Below are 19,008 nucleotides of genomic sequence, written 5' to 3'. Positions count from 1 at the left end.
TTGTGCCAGTTGATGTTAATCAATTGTTAATATAATTAATTAAAGTTAATTGGCTCTAAGTAAAGCTTGTCATAAATTTATCGCATCAGGCGGGTTGGCTCTCAAGCTCAATGAGGACCAAGTCACATCTCCAGGTCCTCCTCTGAGAACCTGGGCAAAAAAATTATGTGCACCCCTGATTATAACAATGAATCAACAAGATGGCATTAACATTATTAACATTCTCATAAAGCGATCCATGGATAGAACGACTTGTAGTTCTTAAAAGATAAATGTTCGTACAAGTTATAGAAATTTTATATTAAAACCCCTCTTAATGTTTTCGTATTATTAAAATTTGTAAAATTTTCAGTCAAAAAATAAACTAGTAGCTCGCCATTGTTGATGTCAATAATCTCATTGTGCTGAAAATCCATAAAATCAGTTGGCGCCAGCAGAGGGCGCCAAACACGAAAAAACAAGTAACAAGCGGACATTACTCTGTGCTGTCATTTTAATCTGTTTGAGCGGGGCATGTGCGTTAATTGCGTCAAATATTTTAACGTGATTAATTTAAAAAATTAATTACCGCCCGTCAACGCGATAATTTTGACGGCCCTCACACACACATATATATATATATATAAATACAGTGGGGAGAACAAGTATTTGATACACTGCCAATGGGAAAACCCATTGACAGTGTATCAAATACTTGTTCTCCCCACTGTATGTACATATATATATATATATATATGTACGTATGTATATGTCTGTAGGTATATATATATATATATATATATATATATATATATATATATATATATATATAATATATAGGTTTGGAATGAATCTGGCTTTACCCTCATGAGTTTCATGTCGACGTTTGATCCCATTGGTGGCTGAAAATACTTGAATGTCAAATGTGAGGGAAATAAAACATAAAACCTGAGCATAATAATGTAACTGAGCGGAACATGATGCAACTATTGTCCTCCATATTTGTTCCCTCGTAATATATACAGTGGGGAGAACAAGTATTTGATACACTGACAATGGGAAAACCCATTGGCAGTGTATCAAATACTTGTTCTCCCCACTGTATGGCGGAAAACACAGACAAGGCTGAAAAAGCAGTTTCTGCTCTTGCACCCCTCTTTAAAATAAACTGCTGTATTTTAGGCCAAAAGAACGATTGTGTTTGATGAAACAATATGTCTGTATGTTGCCATAGCTGATTCACGGCGCATTAAGTCCCTGAACTATTTTTAGTTGTCCGTTTTACCCTGTAGACCCCCGCTTACGGACACTGCGCAACCGCTTCTGTTTCAACCAAGCCATAAAAACAAGGTGAGTAATTATATTTATTATTCAATTTTTTTAAATCATTTTAAGCTTAGAATGTCTAATATTTAGTTTTTTTTTAAATGACTGAAAAAATGATTCACTTGCATATTTGAAACTTTTAAACAAATTACATCACAATGAAAAAAATTGTGTCTCTAAATAAGTCACGGATATCTGCCTCATAACTGTCGCTTATTTGTATTTTTTTTTGTTACTGTCACATTTTCCCCAATATTTTAGATGATAAATAATCGATCCAAACAAACAAACAAACAAACAAAAAAAACTTTTAAAAGGGTAAATATATGAAAAAGAAAATCTCGACCACTCCTTCATGTCTGCGATCGCGATCCTTGTTATATTGCTATGTTTCACCCATAAAATTCCCCAAAATCCGGCTGTGGCCGTTCACAGCTGTGTCTTGACTCTCGGTGATACATGCTACATGAATTTTGTATGCGATAGTATCTCGTTAAAATCATGGCGTCTTTAATTATGCTTTCATGCTCTCACCTCCAGTTAGGGTTTGGCTGTTTAAAAAAATAAAAAATTAATGCCTTCCTGTTCAAAAATTTTCTTCCCCCCAAAAATTGAGATTTTAGGCTTTCCAATGATGTCCCACACATGCATATAGTACAATTTTGAAATTTGGCCAAATTGGGGGTCTCAGAGGGGAACTTCAGATCACCTGAGTGTTTTCTGCCATATATTATATAAAAGCTTCCCACTTCAATGGTAGCCAATGAGTTAATGACCAAAAAAGTAACTTTCCATATAATAAATGAAATATAAATCGGGGTTCATTATTTATTGTACTGCACTGTTGAGTATCTCCATAGGGTGGCAGTGAAAACAGAAAGAAGTGGCCTCGCCCACCAATTCTTACCAACGAAGAAGACAAACAAGGAATCAGAAATCAGCTGTCAAAAAAGTAGCCCGAGTGAAAGAACGCATCGAAAAACAGGTACAGTGTTCACCATTATTCTTCCCAATGTTCGCCCGAGTTCTCGTCAAAATTTGACCTTGTAACTCACAGAGCTTTGTTTCGGTTACCACGTTGTTGTCCGTGCCGAGTCTTCTGTAACTCGCGCTAGCTGCTATCTTGTAACTGCGCTTGCTGAGACTTTAGCTGGATAAACAAAACAGCTAATGCTAACTGGCTAACAAGGAAGCGTTGAAAGGTGAGTTGGTATCTTCAAGCTACTCGTGTCGTTAGGCGACGTGTGAAAGAATGTTTTCAACGTTCAATTGCCGGAAAATCTAGCTCATACAGACACAGAAACCTTATTAATTAAACCTCAACTATTTGTTGCGTCAAGTCCTGCCTCAACAAATTCGACTAGTTTAACCAGGCTCTAGTGAAACTATGTGATAAACAGCTTAAGATCCATGCGATAGTGTGCTCTTTTCCCCTACTAATAAGAAAATTCAATGTGATGCAGTTGTCGTAGAGGTTTTCCTATTACCTTCCACTGCAACATTTACACTAGTAGTCAGATAACTTTTCCTAGTACAATGTCACAAATTGTACAAGGAGCACACAGATTTGCCTCATGTTTGTTCGTGCTAACTTCTTAGAATGTGGCTGTGCTTCCCTACCTCAGGGCCTGGACAGCTTGCCATCATAAATAGAAGCACAAATTTGCTATAGACCCTACCCACGTGACGTCACAACTCCGCTCTCCTGACTGGTGCCGCCCACTTGTCCGTCAACACATCGTGTTGACCTGTTACGGCTACGTACATTCCTCCTATTTATGGCGTGTTTTTCTGCTCGTTAACATTAATAATCAAAATGGTGAAGGCGTGTGTGGCGGTCGGTTGCAATAACAGAGAAGATAGACGGAGAGACTTGAAGTTCTACCGGATTCCGAGAGACACGGAGAGGAGAGAGCGAGATGGGCTGCTGCAATTCGACGAGAAAACTGGGCTCCAAACGATTACCACAGATTATGTAGTAGTCATTTTATATCTGGTAAGATGCATTTAATATATATTTAGAGGGTTTTGGGCTGACAACCACAATTAAGATCATTGCTAGGCTAATCGCCGACAACATACACGTATGTATGTAGTGAGAGTGCTATCGCTAAACCATATGAACATTAAAAGCCCTAGCTCCATTGACAAATGACATGAAATACATTAGACTTGACAGTGGATGTTAGCAAGAACAAAAGATTTTGAATTGAAAATTTCGTAACTCACCTTCCGAGCACAAGATTCCTGCCGAATTTTCGTGTACGAGGACCTGTTTCACCCAACCAGCAACGTAGCATTTAAGCAGAGACGGCGAAGGCAGCCGGTCAAAAATCATCGATTTAGGCATCAAATATGGATCTGGCGACTGTATAGAACGAAGCTTTTCCACATAATGCCTTTTATGCAACACATCCAGTGAGTTTACGGCATCAGAAAGCACCGGGTCTTCCATGAAATGCATTATAAATTGCTCGATCAATTGAGACCATTGATAATACAGACACAAAATGACGGACAAGGGGGCGGAACCATACAGCGATCACGTGATTTTGTGACGTCGGTGGGTAGGGTCTATATACCCTCAAAATCACGTGATCGCTGTATGGTTCCGCCCCCTTGTCCGTCATTTTGTGTCTGTATTATCAATGGTCTCAATTGATCGAGCAATTTATAATGCATTTCATGGAAGACGCGGTGCTTTCGGATGCTGTAAACTCACTTGATGCGTTGCATAAAAGGCGTTATGTGGAAAAGCTTCAGTTTATCCATTCGCCAGATCCATATTTGATGCCTAAATCGATGTTTTTCGACCCGCTGTCTCTGCTAGCTACCCTGATATTTACAACTATCTTGTCCACACAAAATCAGCCTATTCTCACAAAAGTTTGAAAAACTTTAAGAGCTTGGAGGCTTATAAATACTTCGTTGCTGGTTGGGGGAAACAGGTCCTCGTCCACGAAAATTCGGCAGGAATCTATCTTGTGCTTGGAAAGGTGAGTTACGAAATTTTCAATTCAAAATCTTTTGTTGTTGCTAACATCCACTGTCAAGTCTAATGTATTTCATGTCATTTGTCAATGGAGCTAGGGCTTTTAATGTTTATATGGTTTAGCGATAGCACTCTCACTACATACATACGTGTATGTTGTCGGCGATTAGCCTAGCAATGATCTTAATTGTGGTTGTCAGCCCAAAACCCTCTAAATATATATTAAATGCATCTTACCAGATATAAAATGACTACTACATAATCTGTGGTAATTGTTTGGAGCCCAGTTTCCTCGTCGAATTGCAGCAGCCCATCTCGCTCTCTCCTCTCCGGGTATCTCGGAATCCGGTAGAACTTCAAGTCTCTCCGTCTATCTCTCTGTTATTGCAACCGACCGCCACACACGCCTTCACCATTTTGATTATTAATGTTAACGAGCAGAAAAACACGCCGTAAATAGGAGGAATGTACGTAGCCGTAACAGGTAAACACGATGTGTTGACGGACAATTGGGCGGCACCAGTCAGGAGGGCGGAGTTGTGACGTCACGTGGGTAGGGTCTATTGTGGCTAGATATTTTGCAGGATAACCTGCATACCACTTGTTGTCTGGAGTAGGTATTCCCTCTTGAAAGCTAACTTTCAACATCGAAAAGTATTTGCACCAAACTATTAAATACAATATACCTAAAACAATACGCCTGCGTTATCACATATTTAAAGAAAGGTTGATTTTCTGACTCATCGCTCATTAGTCAGGTATGCCGTTGTGTCTTATGAACATATTTTTAATAAAGTGTATATTTTTTGTGCTTATCTTCAGACATGTCTAAAGCGGTTAAAGAGCACTGATTAACTGTGAGTTCTGACTGAACACGCCCGCCAAGATGCCTGGGGTGCCCACCGGTGCCAAGGACCTCTATGTGTCCACATCGCTTGGTGACCTAAATAAAAAAGCCGAAATTAAGTCAGACAAGATCAGCACAAGAAAGTAGGTGTTGATAGTACAGTTTGACATACATACTGTACAGATTTGACAATGCATGCATACTATTTGAATACTATTTTATTATGATGCAGCTATGTTCAAAGTGCCTGCAAACTCTTCAAGGCGGCAGAGCAGAGTCGTCTAGACAGAGATGAGGAGAGAGCTTATGTGCTTTACATGAAGTATCTAGGAGTATATGACATTATCAAGACCAGACCAGACTTCAAACAGCAGTTGGTATGGTGACCCAGCAGCCACAGTTTTTTTTTTTTTTTTAATGTAATAAAATGAATTGTTCTTCATGCCTATGTCCACAGGAGTATTACATGACAATGCTCGGCCCCAACAACATCAAGAAAGCCATCGAAGAAGCTGAGAGGCTCGCTGCAAGCCTCAAACTCAGGTCAGAATTTTTGGGGAATTTTGAGTGTGATTGACTCATTGGCTGCTATTGACAGTGGTGGATGTCCAATCCATTTTGCTTTAGTGTGCTAGCAGTGATCATTCGCTGCCAGCCTCTCCCAGACAATGGATTGGATGTCCATCGCTATCAATGGCAGTGAATGAGTTGATAAAAAAATATATACAGTAGCTAATCAACATCTGTGAATGTTTTACAAGGTATGAAGAAGTTGAAGTGAGGAAAAAGCTAGAAGAGAAGGAGAAGCAAGAGTTGAAAAAAAGGAGTGAGAATATAACTGAGAAAGATGACAGTCGAAGCCCTCCCAAATCCTCAGCAGCCAACAAGGACGACAATAAGGTAGTACTTGGTTTACTGGGAATTTTGAGTGTGACAAAAATTGGGAGATTTAAGACTTTCTTTTATGATCAATAGCCAACCACAGTTGTTGAGGTTGTATTCCATTTTTTGATACTCTGTACATCTTGTCCTGACTCACTAGTCTCACCGGGATAGGACTTGCTGACACTTTCAACACATTTTCTCAATTTTTTTTTTTTTAATTAACTTCCATCAGGTAAAAGGGGAGGTAAACGACTTGAAGAATGCATCTTCAAAAAGTAAGTAGTAATATTAAACAGGGATTATCTTTGGTTTTTCAGCTACGGTAGTTATGGACTTGTTAATTTCCATTATCTATATTGTGGCATGTAGTAATTCTGGATTGTCTACATTCTTATGTTAGGCAGTCCTTAAATAACATGGTCTATTTCAGCTACGGCAGCGGGCGGGATCACTGCTGAGAAACTTTTCCACATGATGAAGGACCAAATGATAACGATAATCGTCATGGATGCCCGGAGCCAGAAAGATTTTGAGGAGTCTCACATTCAGGTCCCATCTCAGGCCTGCATCAGCGTGCCTGAGGAAGCCATCAGTCCAGGGTACGAGTCAGAGGAGTAAATGTAGCGTGCGTCTTGAATTGATCTTTTACTCTGTTTTGTATAATTTGATTAATCAAAACTGGACTGATGACAATTTTTAGAATCACAGTGAATCAAATTGAAGAAAAGCTCCCAGAGGTGTCCAAAGAGCAGTGGAATAGGCGGGGTTCTGTGGATTACGTAGTCCTGTTGGACTGGTTTAGTTCTGTAACAGATCTAAGAATGGGCACCACGCTGCAGAGCCTTAAAGATGCTCTATACAAGGTAATTATGCCCAACAATAATTTTGTTAAGCAATGGATTATTCTAATTGATTTGTTAATCATTTGGATACTTCGCAGTGGGACAGTATGACCATCTTGCGAAGTGAGCCACTTGTGCTGGAGGGAGGTTATGAGAACTGGCTGTTGTTTTACCCAATGTACACAACCAACGCTAAAGTCCACCCTCCTAGGCAGAACATTATTCAAAACACTCTGCCTCAGCGTGAGTATCCTCAGCCTTAGGAAGTAGAGACAGACTGATAATCGACTAGGCCGGTATTTGGAAATTTGACATATCGATATCGGCCTTTATTATTTTAAATCTGACCGCTGATATGAAAAAAAATTTACACTGGGTTATTTTGACTCTGGTGCAGCTGCACCTCTTTCTCCTGCCTGCTGTCTCCTGCACTAGAATTCACCATGTCCTCTGATTGGTTAAATAGTAGTGGTAAATGGAATTACACTTGTATTGCAGCGCTCCACCCTTTTAAGGCCCTCAAAGCGCTTCACACTATATCTTTATCTACGTACTGGTGACACAGGACCAGGAGCAACGTGGGATTTAGTATCTTGCTCAGGGATACTTAGATGAGGTCATCAGGGCGGAGAATCGAACCCACAACCTCTGGGTTGGGGAACGACTACTCTATCACCACCCCCTATTATTAGCTATTATTTTGTATTTGTGTGATTCAATAAAAACATGCTTTAGGCATTTCAATGAAGTTCAGTGTTTGCATTATTAAATTTTACACTTTTACTGCATTTACATTGTATCACAAAAGTGAGTACACCGCTCGCATTTCTGCAGATATTTAAGTATATCTTTTCATGGGACAACACTGACAAAATGACACTTTGACACAATGAAAAGTAGTCTGTGTGCAGCTTATAGAGTTAATTTATTTTCCCCTAAAAATAACTCAAAATACAGCCATTAATATATAAACCCCTGGCAACAAAAGTGAGTACACCCCTTAGAAACTACGTACATCCCTAATTGTCCAAATTGAGTACTGCTTGTCATTTTCTCTCCAAAATGTCACATGACTCGTTACGGGAGTGCTGTCAGCATTGCTGCAGAGATTGAAGAGGTGGGTAGTGTCAGTCTGTTAGTGCTCAGACCATACGCCGCGCTCTACATCAAATTAGTATGCGTGGCTGTCACCCCAGGAGGAAGCCTCTTCTGAAGACGGTACACAAGAAAGCCCGCCCGTCTCATCAGACCATAAGATATGGTTCCAGTAATCCATGTGCTTTATTGACATGTCTTCAACAAATTGTTTGCGGGCTTTCTTGTACCATCTTCAGAAAAGGCTTCCTCCTGAGGTGACAGCCATGCACACCAATTTGATGTAGAGTGCGGCGTATGGTCTGAGCACTAACAGGCTGACCCCCCACCTCTGTAATCTCTGCAGCAATGCTGACAGCACTCCTGTAACGAGTCACATGACATTTTGGAGGGAAAATGACAAGCGGTCCTCACTTTGGACATTTAGAGTTGTACGTAGTTTCTAAGGAGTGTACTCACTTTTGTTGCCAGGGGTTTAGATATTAATGGCTATATTTTGAGTTATTTTGAGGGGAAGATAAATTAACTCGATTATACAAGATGCACACAGACTACTTTTCATTGTGTCATTTTGTCAGTGTTGTCCCATGAAAAGATATACTTAAATATAATCAGAAATGCGAGGGGTGTACTCACTTTTGTGATAAACATCAGCTCCAAAAATCAGTTATCGGCCTCTCTACTAATAATCTGTATCGGTCCAGAAAAACCCATATCGGCCGATCTCTATTAGGAAGCCTGTGTTGGAAGGCAAATCAGATTCAACTAGGACGGCTAACAATGAATAATTCTGTTTCAAAGCTAATGACATCTCATATATTGTGGTCTAAGGCAGAGAATGAGTTAAACTGTGTTGTGCCCAATGAAGTGCCCAGAAATCTGTTCAAATGTGTATCGCAACTGTTTACCTGGACATTTATGCTGCTTAATATGTATAAATGTGCTATTTTTCAACAGTAAACTTCAGTTACCCAACCCTCGAAGAACCAAAACCTCCAACACCGCCACCACAACCGGAAACTGAGATTATAACCGAGCCTATACCAGATCCTATACAACCGTCTGCTCCCTTACTGGTTGTGAATGGAATTACTCCAATGGAAATCCGCACAGCCACACCACCTGTAATTACAGACAAATTGGAAGACACTGTTGAAGCTCTTTTTGCTAAACTTGAAGTGAGCAAGAAAGAACCGGTGACTGACACGTCCAAAGACTCTAGAAAGCCTTCTCCCACATCCAAACCTTCCACATCCAAAGTCCTTCCACAGGTATGGCTCAACTGTTGAGTGATCAACTGAAACTGGACTCCTTTTGTTTTAGTTCAGACACTCACAGTGTATTTTTATCCTCTTTCCCATCGCAGTTTGACCGTACCAAAAAGCCTGCCGTTCGCTTCACGGATGAGCCTAAAACGAGCGTAAATGGGCCAGACAAAGAACCCAGCAAGAACACTCCAAATGTCCCTGACCGTTCAACCAAACCGACCGTCCCCATTTCTTTTTCTGAAGAGGAACAAAGTCAGATACACTCCGAGGTGGTGGCATCGATGGAGAAAGCCAAGCAAGAACATGAGAAACGCGTTCGAGAGCGTCGACTGCAAGAAGAGATGCGGGAGAAGGAGCGAAAGGAGAGGCTGGAGAATGAACAGAGTGACAAGGAAAAGACTGGAGAGGAGGACAGAGGACATCAAGACAAAAAGAGACTGGAGAGACAGAAGGCAGAGGATGAGAAAGACAAAGATAAACATGGATGGAAGGAGAACGAAAACGAAGGAAAAGAGCAGAATGTTGAGGCGCCCTCAAAGAGTATGTCTCTCAACTGTCCTGGTCCCAGTGTTATCATAAGTGAGGTGAAGGTAAGTTGTCCACGTCAGATTTCATACACAATACCACATATATTTTGGCATGGGATCATTGCACCTATAGGAAGGGAAAATTGAATGTGAAATTGTTAGCTTCAAGTTGAAAGCTCAGAATTGCTGTTTTCCCTCTGAAGAGCTTCAATTCAATGACAAATCATTTGATTACAAAACAAATTGCTCCACAATGATTATGAAAAGCATCTCATGTTTTCGTATTTTACATATCATCAAATTAAAAAAGATCCGCTTTTTAATATACAATAAGCATAGATAAGTGTAAAGAAAGTATAGTTCATGTCTCAAGTTTGATGGTAGAGTCGGAATTCAAATACCAACAAAGTTTAGTCCGTATGTGTTTTCATTACATAGAGGGAGCCACTTACAAGAGCAAGAAGTGAGGAAATGGGAAGGAGTGTACCAGGTTTGCCAGTTGGTTGGATGAAGGTATCACACATTTGAAAAGGCACAAAAATGAAAGCTTCATATACATTATGTCTAAGTTCCTTATTGTTTACTACTTGTCTCCCTCTGCTAGTTCCTTGATACAGTTACCGGAACCTTCCGATACTACCATTCCCCAACCAACCGCGTCCACATGTATCCACCTGAAGTTACTATTCCGACACCACCACCGGCAGCGGAGCCGAAACCTCCGCAACCAGCAGTGCCACCCTCCAATGTAGAACAAGAACGGGAACAGTCCAAATTAAAGCGCTCTTACTCTTCCCCAGACATCAGCCAGGACCTAAGAGAGGAGGCCCAGAAGAAGAGCTCTGCACCAGTACCAACTGCAACAGTACCCACCATTAATCGAGAGAACAAGTAAGGCAAAGTGTCATGTTAATGTATGTTTGGTAGGTTACATGTAGTGCTGCAACAATTAATCGATTAACTCGGGTATTCGATTAGAAAAAAATATTCAAATTAAATTTTGTTGCTTCGAGTATTCATTTAATTAAAGTGGCGTTGTAATGGTTCATTTGGAAAGTGTTTGCATTTAGTTTTATTGATTAGGGTCGATATACTGCCCTCTGGTCTGCCTCGTTTCACATGGCTGAATCCAACTGCTCCCTGTTAAGACCAACGTAAACCAAGTCTTTGTTTGACCTAATGTTTTTTAATGCATTCGTAATTTAGTTTATAGGTATATTTAGTCGTTTTTTTGACGGAATATGTGTCTGAACCATTTGTTAAGAGCATTATTCAAAAAAAATTTTTTTTTAAACGGTAGCATTTTATAGCGTTTAAGCTAGTGGACTTTTGCTATGTAAGTTAGCCAATAGTTTTTTGTTGTTGTACATAAATCCTCCTTTTTTTAAAAATTATACCGTTTGAGGCTCAGCTCAGGTATTTTAATTTTTCGTGTTCCTTATTCGATTACTCGATTATTCGAACTAACTACTTCATCGATTAATCGACTACTAAAATAATCGATAGCTGCAGCCCTAGTTACATGTAAGGGGGAAAAAAAGGAATTGCTAACATTGTATCTAAAAACTGTTGATCAGACTTCAAGATTATGCTATGCAATAGCAACTTCTAAGACACCTTGTGTAATTATTTATTGTCCAAGTTTGTATTACAGTGGTACCTTGAAATACGAAAGCAATTCAATATTGCAACTACATTTGACAATAAATGTAAACAAATGGATAATACACATCACAATGTGCAACACAATGGTCATACAGTACTACTAGTATATGACACAAAAGAAGAATATTCTCAAACTCACAAGCAATGCTTTTTCAATGCACAAACAGCGAAATGAAATGGCAAGTAATGGCTGCCGAAGTTAGCTCGTCATTTAGCACTATATGTTTGCTTTGAGCCTCAGTAATCATGCGATAACATCCGTAGAATGAGCTGAAACCTAACAAACTAGTTACACTTAGGTGCCGCTAGAGGGTGATAAAGCATGACAAATAAAGACAGGCAATTAGGACAAGACAGCAAATTTATTTGTGGTTTTTCAATAGAGCTTGGAATAAATTATGCAATTGACATGTAAATTGTGTTTTATTGTATGAAAAAATATTTAAATGCCTTCAACATGGCATGCGTAAATGGCTTCTTCGCGTGCGGAAGTCTAGAGCACTTCATGCTCTAAGCTACTTTTGCCAAAATAAAAGCACTCGAAAGTTAGGGTTCCACATTTTCCGATTTTCTTTTTCTGGCATTAGGTTCTATTATTTACCTCATTACAGGTGTTAACGGTTAGATTAGGTATATTGAATGATTTAAATGTACTTGGCTGTCATTGCAAATCTCGTTTTACCCGTATTGTAAAATTTATTGTTGTTGTTGGAATGAATTAGGCGATCTAAATTTTTCCTTGTTTAAAAATTATTCAATAGGGCAGTAACATGTTTAAAACTTTTTTTTTTTCCGAACAATTTTGTAGCGGTTTCGGATCGGGACTGTATAAGATATGAAGTGTTTTAAATAGTTTTTGTTCTATTTTGCATAAGAACAGTTGCTGCAACAGTTAATGCATTTTCTATTTAAAAAAAAAATACTAAAAGAATAAATGGCATCTAGTTTAAACGGAGATACATGCCTCTGTGTTTTTATAAATTTTGAAGGTAATGTGTTGCCAAAGTTGGAAGTATCTGATCGCCACACAGGTATAGGGATACGGATCAGATCGTGAAAAAAGTGGATCGACCCAGCCCTAGGTAGCACTGTAATTATTTTCTTCCTTCCCTTTTGTTCTTTCATCAGACCTCCTAGTGCAAAGGTCTATTCTAAAGTGGAGCTTTCACGACCTTCAGCGGCTAAAATCCGCAGCCTGAATCCTACCTTTGGAGGCCTCGGTGCAAGTTTGACCGGCCTTCGTAATCTTGGAAACACTTGCTACATGAACTCCATCTTGCAGTGCCTTTGCAACACGCCCAACATGGCAGAGTACTTCAACAATAATTATTACTTGGAAGATATCAACAGGTGTGTGTAATTCAGACAATAAATACATTAAATATATGTCTTATTAAAAAAACATCCATTATCTGGAAAAGACAAAAGACTAAAACCTTAACTATTAGATGCCATTGACAGCTATGGACTTTAAAACTATCGCTGTCACTGGCATCCAATGAGTTAATTTATGAAATAAAAGCCATTTAAACAATAGGAAGGTTGTTTATATGTTGTCCTTGATTTGTGTTTTAAGTAGTATTTCAAAGTTATTGTGCGGTCAATGTAAAAACAGCTCATTTTTAGAGGAAGTCAGGTCAGTCTGTCGCTGTCAATGGCAGCCAATGACTCAAAAATCACATCACCAAAAAAAATTTATGAGCCTGGTCACTGAGTTCCAGCTTCGGGCAGGTATTGTTGTCTGGTCGTGGGCTTCTGTCTACTTAAAAATGAACAAATATTTAACCTACAGCAATTCAATAGCTTTCACTATATTCTGACATGTTGGATTGATACTAACACGGTGTTACCCCACAGAAACTTGAAAGTTTGAATGCAGTTAAAAAATGTTGACATTATATACTTTATTAGCACCGAAAGGCTAATTTTGCATATATTATTATTTACTATAATGAAACATTCAAATTCAAGGAAAACCAAGTATTTGATGTCAAGTTCTTATTCATGTATGGAGCTTTCAATTTTTTTTATGTTGGGTTAACAAGGAACACCTTCTCTTGTCCTCCGGCAGATCGAACATTCTCGGCCATAAAGGGGAAGTGGCAGAGGAATTTGGCGTGATCATAAAAGCGTTGTGGGACGGTCTGTACAAGTGCATCAGTCCGCGAGACTTTAAGATCACCATAGGAAAGATAAATGATCAGTTTGCTGGCTATGAACAGCAAGACTCACAGGAGTTGCTGCTCTTTCTCATGGATGGCCTTCATGAGGACCTCAATAAGGTAATGTACAAAAATACCAAACAAGCATTTCAGCAAAAAAAATATTGTCATGCTCACTGACATTTTGAAAACACCATGTATTTTCTTTTTTCCACTGGGGTTCATTTGATGGCAAATTAGAGAGTAAGTAAATTGTGTGTGTTTGTGTTTCCTTGGTGCTCTCGCAGCAGCGAGTGTGCTGTGTCTGCATCTGTCTAGTCTGATGCTCATCAGAACCTCTGCATGGAGACCCAAGACATGCCTCATGCCTGTATCAGCTGATCTGCTTTACCGGTTTTATGTGCATCTAAATGTAGGGCAAATGCTTATTTTGTGGTTGTCTAACCTAATACCAGGTTGCAAATCAAAATAATTTTTGGCCCTTTAAATTCAAGCATATTCAATGTTCATCAAAGACGAGACAGATTTTTATAATGAAAATTTAATTTGGGCCCGAGAGTACACAGAACAAGAAAGGATTTAAATAAAGAGTTTCAGCTTTATTTGAAAGTATTTGCATTCAAAGCAGGTAAAAGTGTAGGAATTAGAACAGCTGGCAGATGCCTCTGACTTTTTAGGGGCAAATAGGGCAAATGACTATTTGATTAAAAAAAAAAAAAAAAAAAAAAAAAAAAAAAAAAAAAAAACGACCTCATAGCGACCGTGCGTCCACATACGTGGACACCACATTGTAGGCCACAATATTAACATTTGGTATACAAATGTTGCCTACATGACCAAAAATGCGACGAAGAATAATAATATTTACTGTTTTGCCTTTTGTGTTTGTATTTTAATTTTTTAAAAATCCTCATTTAAAAAAAAAAAAAATGTAAAAAAATTGGAAAATACTTATATACGTTGAAAGTGTTCAAAGGACCTAAAGGGATCAATTGATCCATCATTCATCAAACATTTTAATATTTGGTTTCAAATCGTCTGGAAATGTGTCAGATACAAAAGTTTCATAATAGATAATGTGCGTTTCTCATTGCACATTTCCCACCTCATCAATTCCCTTCTGTATGATTTTCAGACATGTCTGCCATTCAGATGGCCCAGTCCCAGTTTGCAGTGTGAGAATTTCTGAAACTAACCTTTCCACCAAGTAGTACAAGTTGCATTTGGCTCGCCACAATGTCGTGCTGATTGGTAAATCCACGTCAGACATGAGCTTTGCTCTTTGGGGCAAGATAGTAGTGTCTTATCTAAAGAGCGGGACAAAGACTATAATACAATGTAAATAAATAAATAAAAAACGTAAGTTTCTAATTTCTTTTGAAATCGATAGCATTTTTTGATTTTGTTATATTCCCATTCTCAAATTTCTGATCTGCGAACTCAAACTAAAAGGTTGCTGAAAAGTGCAACATCTGGAGATTTTGGACACTTTCTAATGGAAACACTGAAAAATGTTTTCTTTTATGATTTATATCGTAACAAAGTAAATCGAATTGTACTACTTGTTGGGAAAAACCTATTGACCCATGTACAATACGTGTGTATGTATATGTACTTATATATGCATGCAAATGAAGTATAATATTTATTCCCTATCTGAAATAACCATTTAGCAGTTACTTGAGATATTGCAATTTTTAGGGAAGTAGTTTTGATCTTATAGTGCCGGACTATGTGGAGTAACCTAAGCTTTGCTAATTGTGGCTGTGATTACTCATTAGGTTGTGTTTCCGTCTGTGTTGCCAGGCAGACAACAGGAAGCACTACAAAGAAGAGGAAAATGACCACCTGGACGATCAGATGGCGGCAGACCAAGCCTGGCGTAAACACAAGCTGCTGAACGAGTCCATCATTGTGGCGCTCTTCCAGGGCCAGTTCAAGTCCACCGTGCAGTGTCAGACATGTCACCGGAAGTCTCGAACCTTTGAGACCTTCATGTATCTGTCGCTGCCTCTAGCCTCCACCAGCAAGTGCTCCCTACAGGTTGGTCAAACATCACGTTTGTTGTTGTACCGTATTTTTTGGTCGCACTGGATTATAAGACGCGCCCGATAAATGAATGAGTTTATTTTTATACATAAGGTGCATAGCATAAGTGCATCATACTGCGTTTGTCACGATGTTTTATCTTTTAACATTCTAATTATTGTTTTATTCATCAATTTATTTTTGTGTTTTATTGTTTTAGTATGGGTTTGAGGAAACGGTGTCTTGACTTACGTGGAACAGTGTAATACTTTTGTTCTTCAAAATAGGTTCGAGATCATTAAACACAACCAGAATTCATTTTTTTGGCGCACTGTCAGCTTTTGGGAAAAAATTAAGGACTTTAACCCATTCTATCCCAATTTTTCTCAGACATTTAAACATCCAAACCCCTTGTCATTGTTAGCTCCTTCAAGTAATCAATAACAAAAACAAGTTTGAAAAGTCAGAATAAATACGGTATATGATACAGGATAATATGTATTGTTTGTTTTCTAAATGATTTGCAAATAAATCTCACCTCAGAAATTCTTACTCAAATGGTTTGAATTCTAAAATTGATTAAATGTGCTTTTGTTCAGCAGAGAAAGTAAAAACATTGCCTGTTTTTGAGCAGTTATCATTTTTTTCAGATATCAGTTGACAAATTGCTTAGTCTGAGTGGATTGGAACTGGTGCTGATTTCCATAAATGATCAAAGTGAGCGTCAGACGTCAAGTTTATTTGAAAATAGGATGTTACATGAGGACTATTGAAAGGCAAATGTCTGAAAGCCTTGACTGTCCTCAAATTTAATTCGCCATTTACAGTAGGATTTCAAATATCGTTTTAGAAAGCATCTCCAAAGAAGTTAAAATAATTTTTAAATTTTTGTACCTAATTGTGTGGTTTCGGGAGAATGGCTCACGTATGTTTACATAGGCAGGAAAATCTGTGAAAACCATCAAACGGTTCTCTATATTCTGACCACTGAATTTGAGATCAAACAGAATCAAGTTGAATTTGGAGTTTTTTAACTATACCTTGTCTTGGTATGTAGATTAACTGATTAAATGAACATATGTTCTCTACATACCAGGATTGTCTCAGGCTGTTCTCCAAGGAGGAACGTCTGACTGATAACAACAAGGTCTTCTGTAGGCACTGCAAAGCTCACAGAGATTGCACCAAAAAGCTGGAAATCTGGAAAGTCCCCCCAATTTTATTGGTGCACCTGAAGCGGTCTGTAGCAACACATACAGTGTTTTTTATCTCCAGATTTCAGTACGCCATTTATTTTAAAATAGTTTTTTCTTTGCGCAGCTTCTCTTACGAGGGCCGATGGAAACAGAAGCTACAGACATCAGTTGATTTCCCTCTTGATGCTCTGGATCTGACTCAGTATGTCATCGGACCGAGGCAGACCCTGAAGAGATATAACCTTTTTGGAGTGTCTGTGAGTAAAGCCCAGATGATAATCAGATATCCAGTTTAACCCTTTATAGGGCTCTTATTGAATTCATTGGCTGCCCAGTAAAACTAAATAATATTTTAACCTGGCACACCAGATTGATTGTTCCATATATCCGCTACAAAAATATTCCACATATAAATCTGTGAAAGATCCAATCCAAAAAGACCTGTTTCATCAGAGGAACCTTTACAAAATATGCGGCTGCTGATCGCACGATGTGTCACTCGCAAAAACATCGTTTTGCAGTCAGAAAAGGCTTTTAATGATGTTCTTTCTCCCTATTTTAATGAGGAAATTAAGTGTATTCAGACAAAACTGGGGAATTTAACCTATCTGTAAGAACTGCTTTGCACTTTGTAATTGTATTCAAGCTGATAGTTGCTGCCTGGTCACATATGCAACTCCCGCCTCTTCCTCCTGATTGGCTCGAATATCCAATGGATGGAGAGGTGGGGTTAGTGTTTACCTTTACCTAAACCCTATCCCTAAACCATGAAAAGCACACTTGGTAAGAATAACAGTTTGCAAGGATAGTCGGGTATAAATTATAAACACAATTACAATGTTATTTTTCTATAAGATTTTATGTTATTAATTATTAGGTGCTAGAGTTGTCAAATATAGATAATAATGAAATAATAGTTTTGAGAAAACTGTGCTGTTGGTGGCTAGTGGCCATCTGATGTAGTTTGTTCTCAGATGAACAACTAGTTGAGGAAGTAAGTTTTGATGTAGAGGTTGAAGGAAGAAAAGAGGCTGACTGACTGAGTCACAGCCAGAAAGTGTTGATGACACTGTTGATTTCTATTTACTGTTGCTCCCTCTCAATTAAAGTATGCCACAGTCACAGCCAATTATAATCTAAAGCTGGTTAAATTTGAAGTTATGTTGTTGTAAGGTATAATAAATACTTGTTCATGTGCCCCTTTTGATCTAATAGCACCTGCCCCTCCAGCGGTCTCTGCTCGGCCCTGCTGAAACAGTGTGGGTCGACAGACCTCAATGTTTTGTTGGGTTGTACAGTGTACCAGAACATATTTCTTCCACACCCTTCTCACCTTTTTAACCCCTGACCCATTTTCATGCCTGATCAATGAATCAGAACGTACTATCTTGCTTGCAAGGCAATTATTGTTACCGTAATTTCCCGAATAGGCGCACATGTGTATAATGCGCACCCCAAATTTACTTGTAAAATCTAGGGAAAATTATTGTACCCGTTTATAACGCGCACCCTAATTTTAGCACCAATAAATAGAAGAATACAAGAAAACAGACCTCGTGTACAGATACAGAAATGTCACTTTACTGACTGGTGAAACACAGCACAAGCATAGCACATTGGTAGTTCAAAACATTACCGTAAACTGACAATATGTACGGTAATAATATGATTTGACAACTTCTCCAACTTGCCAGAATCCAGAAGAAAACATAACAGATGTGACATTTCCTTTAAAGGCTGCTGTATAACTTGCTCGTTTCATAATGATGAGTTAATGGTTTTTCCATGCATTGATACGGTAAAATAAAAGAGAAAACTGAAGTCAGAAATCGAAAAGAGCACGTCGCTGTAGACCGTAACAAGAGGAACTATTGTTATTTGGGTTTGAGTTTCCCGAGGGACAGATATAGTTGATGGACACAGGAAGTCTGTGTTGCGTTACGTTTGTTATGGTCCGAGTTGCCGAGTTGCAATAAACGTTGACTCAAATAAGTTCAAGAAACTAAATTCTGTGCTTTATGAAGAGTGAAAAAAGCAGAATTTAACACATACAAAATCATTCGACCAATCAGTGGTATTACCGAAAACAAGTATTACCGAAACAAAATGGTGACGTCATGTACCGTAATGGTCAGCAACGGATTGCCGCATACGTTTTCTGTAACACAACATGCCCGTTTCAATAAAAAAAAATCT

At 38.6% G+C, this 19,008-nt stretch overlaps 1 protein-coding gene across 2 annotated transcripts in view; it reads left to right on the top strand.

The window, feature by feature from the left end:
- The first annotated feature begins 2,172 nt into the window (after positions 1 to 2,172).
- The window catches only part of LOC130922421 (ubiquitin carboxyl-terminal hydrolase 8-like), a 25,189-nt gene continuing 8,353 nt past the window's right edge, over positions 2,173 to 19,008 (top strand). Inside the window, exons 1-18 of one of the 2 annotated variants that reach the window (XM_057847186.1) lie at positions 2,173 to 2,290; positions 5,120 to 5,287; positions 5,377 to 5,521; positions 5,602 to 5,687; positions 5,906 to 6,044; positions 6,262 to 6,304; positions 6,460 to 6,628; positions 6,730 to 6,892; positions 6,970 to 7,114; positions 8,924 to 9,237; positions 9,333 to 9,824; positions 10,200 to 10,274; positions 10,366 to 10,652; positions 12,555 to 12,776; positions 13,498 to 13,708; positions 15,395 to 15,631; positions 16,713 to 16,855; positions 16,937 to 17,069. In XM_057847186.1, coding sequence (XP_057703169.1) covers positions 5,184 to 5,287; positions 5,377 to 5,521; positions 5,602 to 5,687; positions 5,906 to 6,044; positions 6,262 to 6,304; positions 6,460 to 6,628; positions 6,730 to 6,892; positions 6,970 to 7,114; positions 8,924 to 9,237; positions 9,333 to 9,824; positions 10,200 to 10,274; positions 10,366 to 10,652; positions 12,555 to 12,776; positions 13,498 to 13,708; positions 15,395 to 15,631; positions 16,713 to 16,855; positions 16,937 to 17,069 — 3,108 coding nt within the window. In that variant the 5' untranslated portion in view covers positions 2,173 to 2,290; positions 5,120 to 5,183. Of the gene's footprint in view, positions 2,291 to 2,337; positions 2,508 to 5,119; positions 5,288 to 5,376; positions 5,522 to 5,601; positions 5,688 to 5,905; positions 6,045 to 6,261; positions 6,305 to 6,459; positions 6,629 to 6,729; positions 6,893 to 6,969; positions 7,115 to 8,923; positions 9,238 to 9,332; positions 9,825 to 10,199; positions 10,275 to 10,365; positions 10,653 to 12,554; positions 12,777 to 13,497; positions 13,709 to 15,394; positions 15,632 to 16,712; positions 16,856 to 16,936; positions 17,070 to 19,008 lie in introns of those variants that run through there. The other variant, XM_057847195.1, reaches the window with a different exon arrangement.

This window comes from Corythoichthys intestinalis, chromosome 1 (genome assembly GCF_030265065.1).
Source record: "Corythoichthys intestinalis isolate RoL2023-P3 chromosome 1, ASM3026506v1, whole genome shotgun sequence".
NCBI lineage: Eukaryota > Metazoa > Chordata > Actinopteri > Syngnathiformes > Syngnathidae > Corythoichthys > Corythoichthys intestinalis.
The sequence above is the reverse complement of the archived record's forward strand: the minus strand, read 5'-3'. Positions and strand labels throughout refer to the sequence as shown.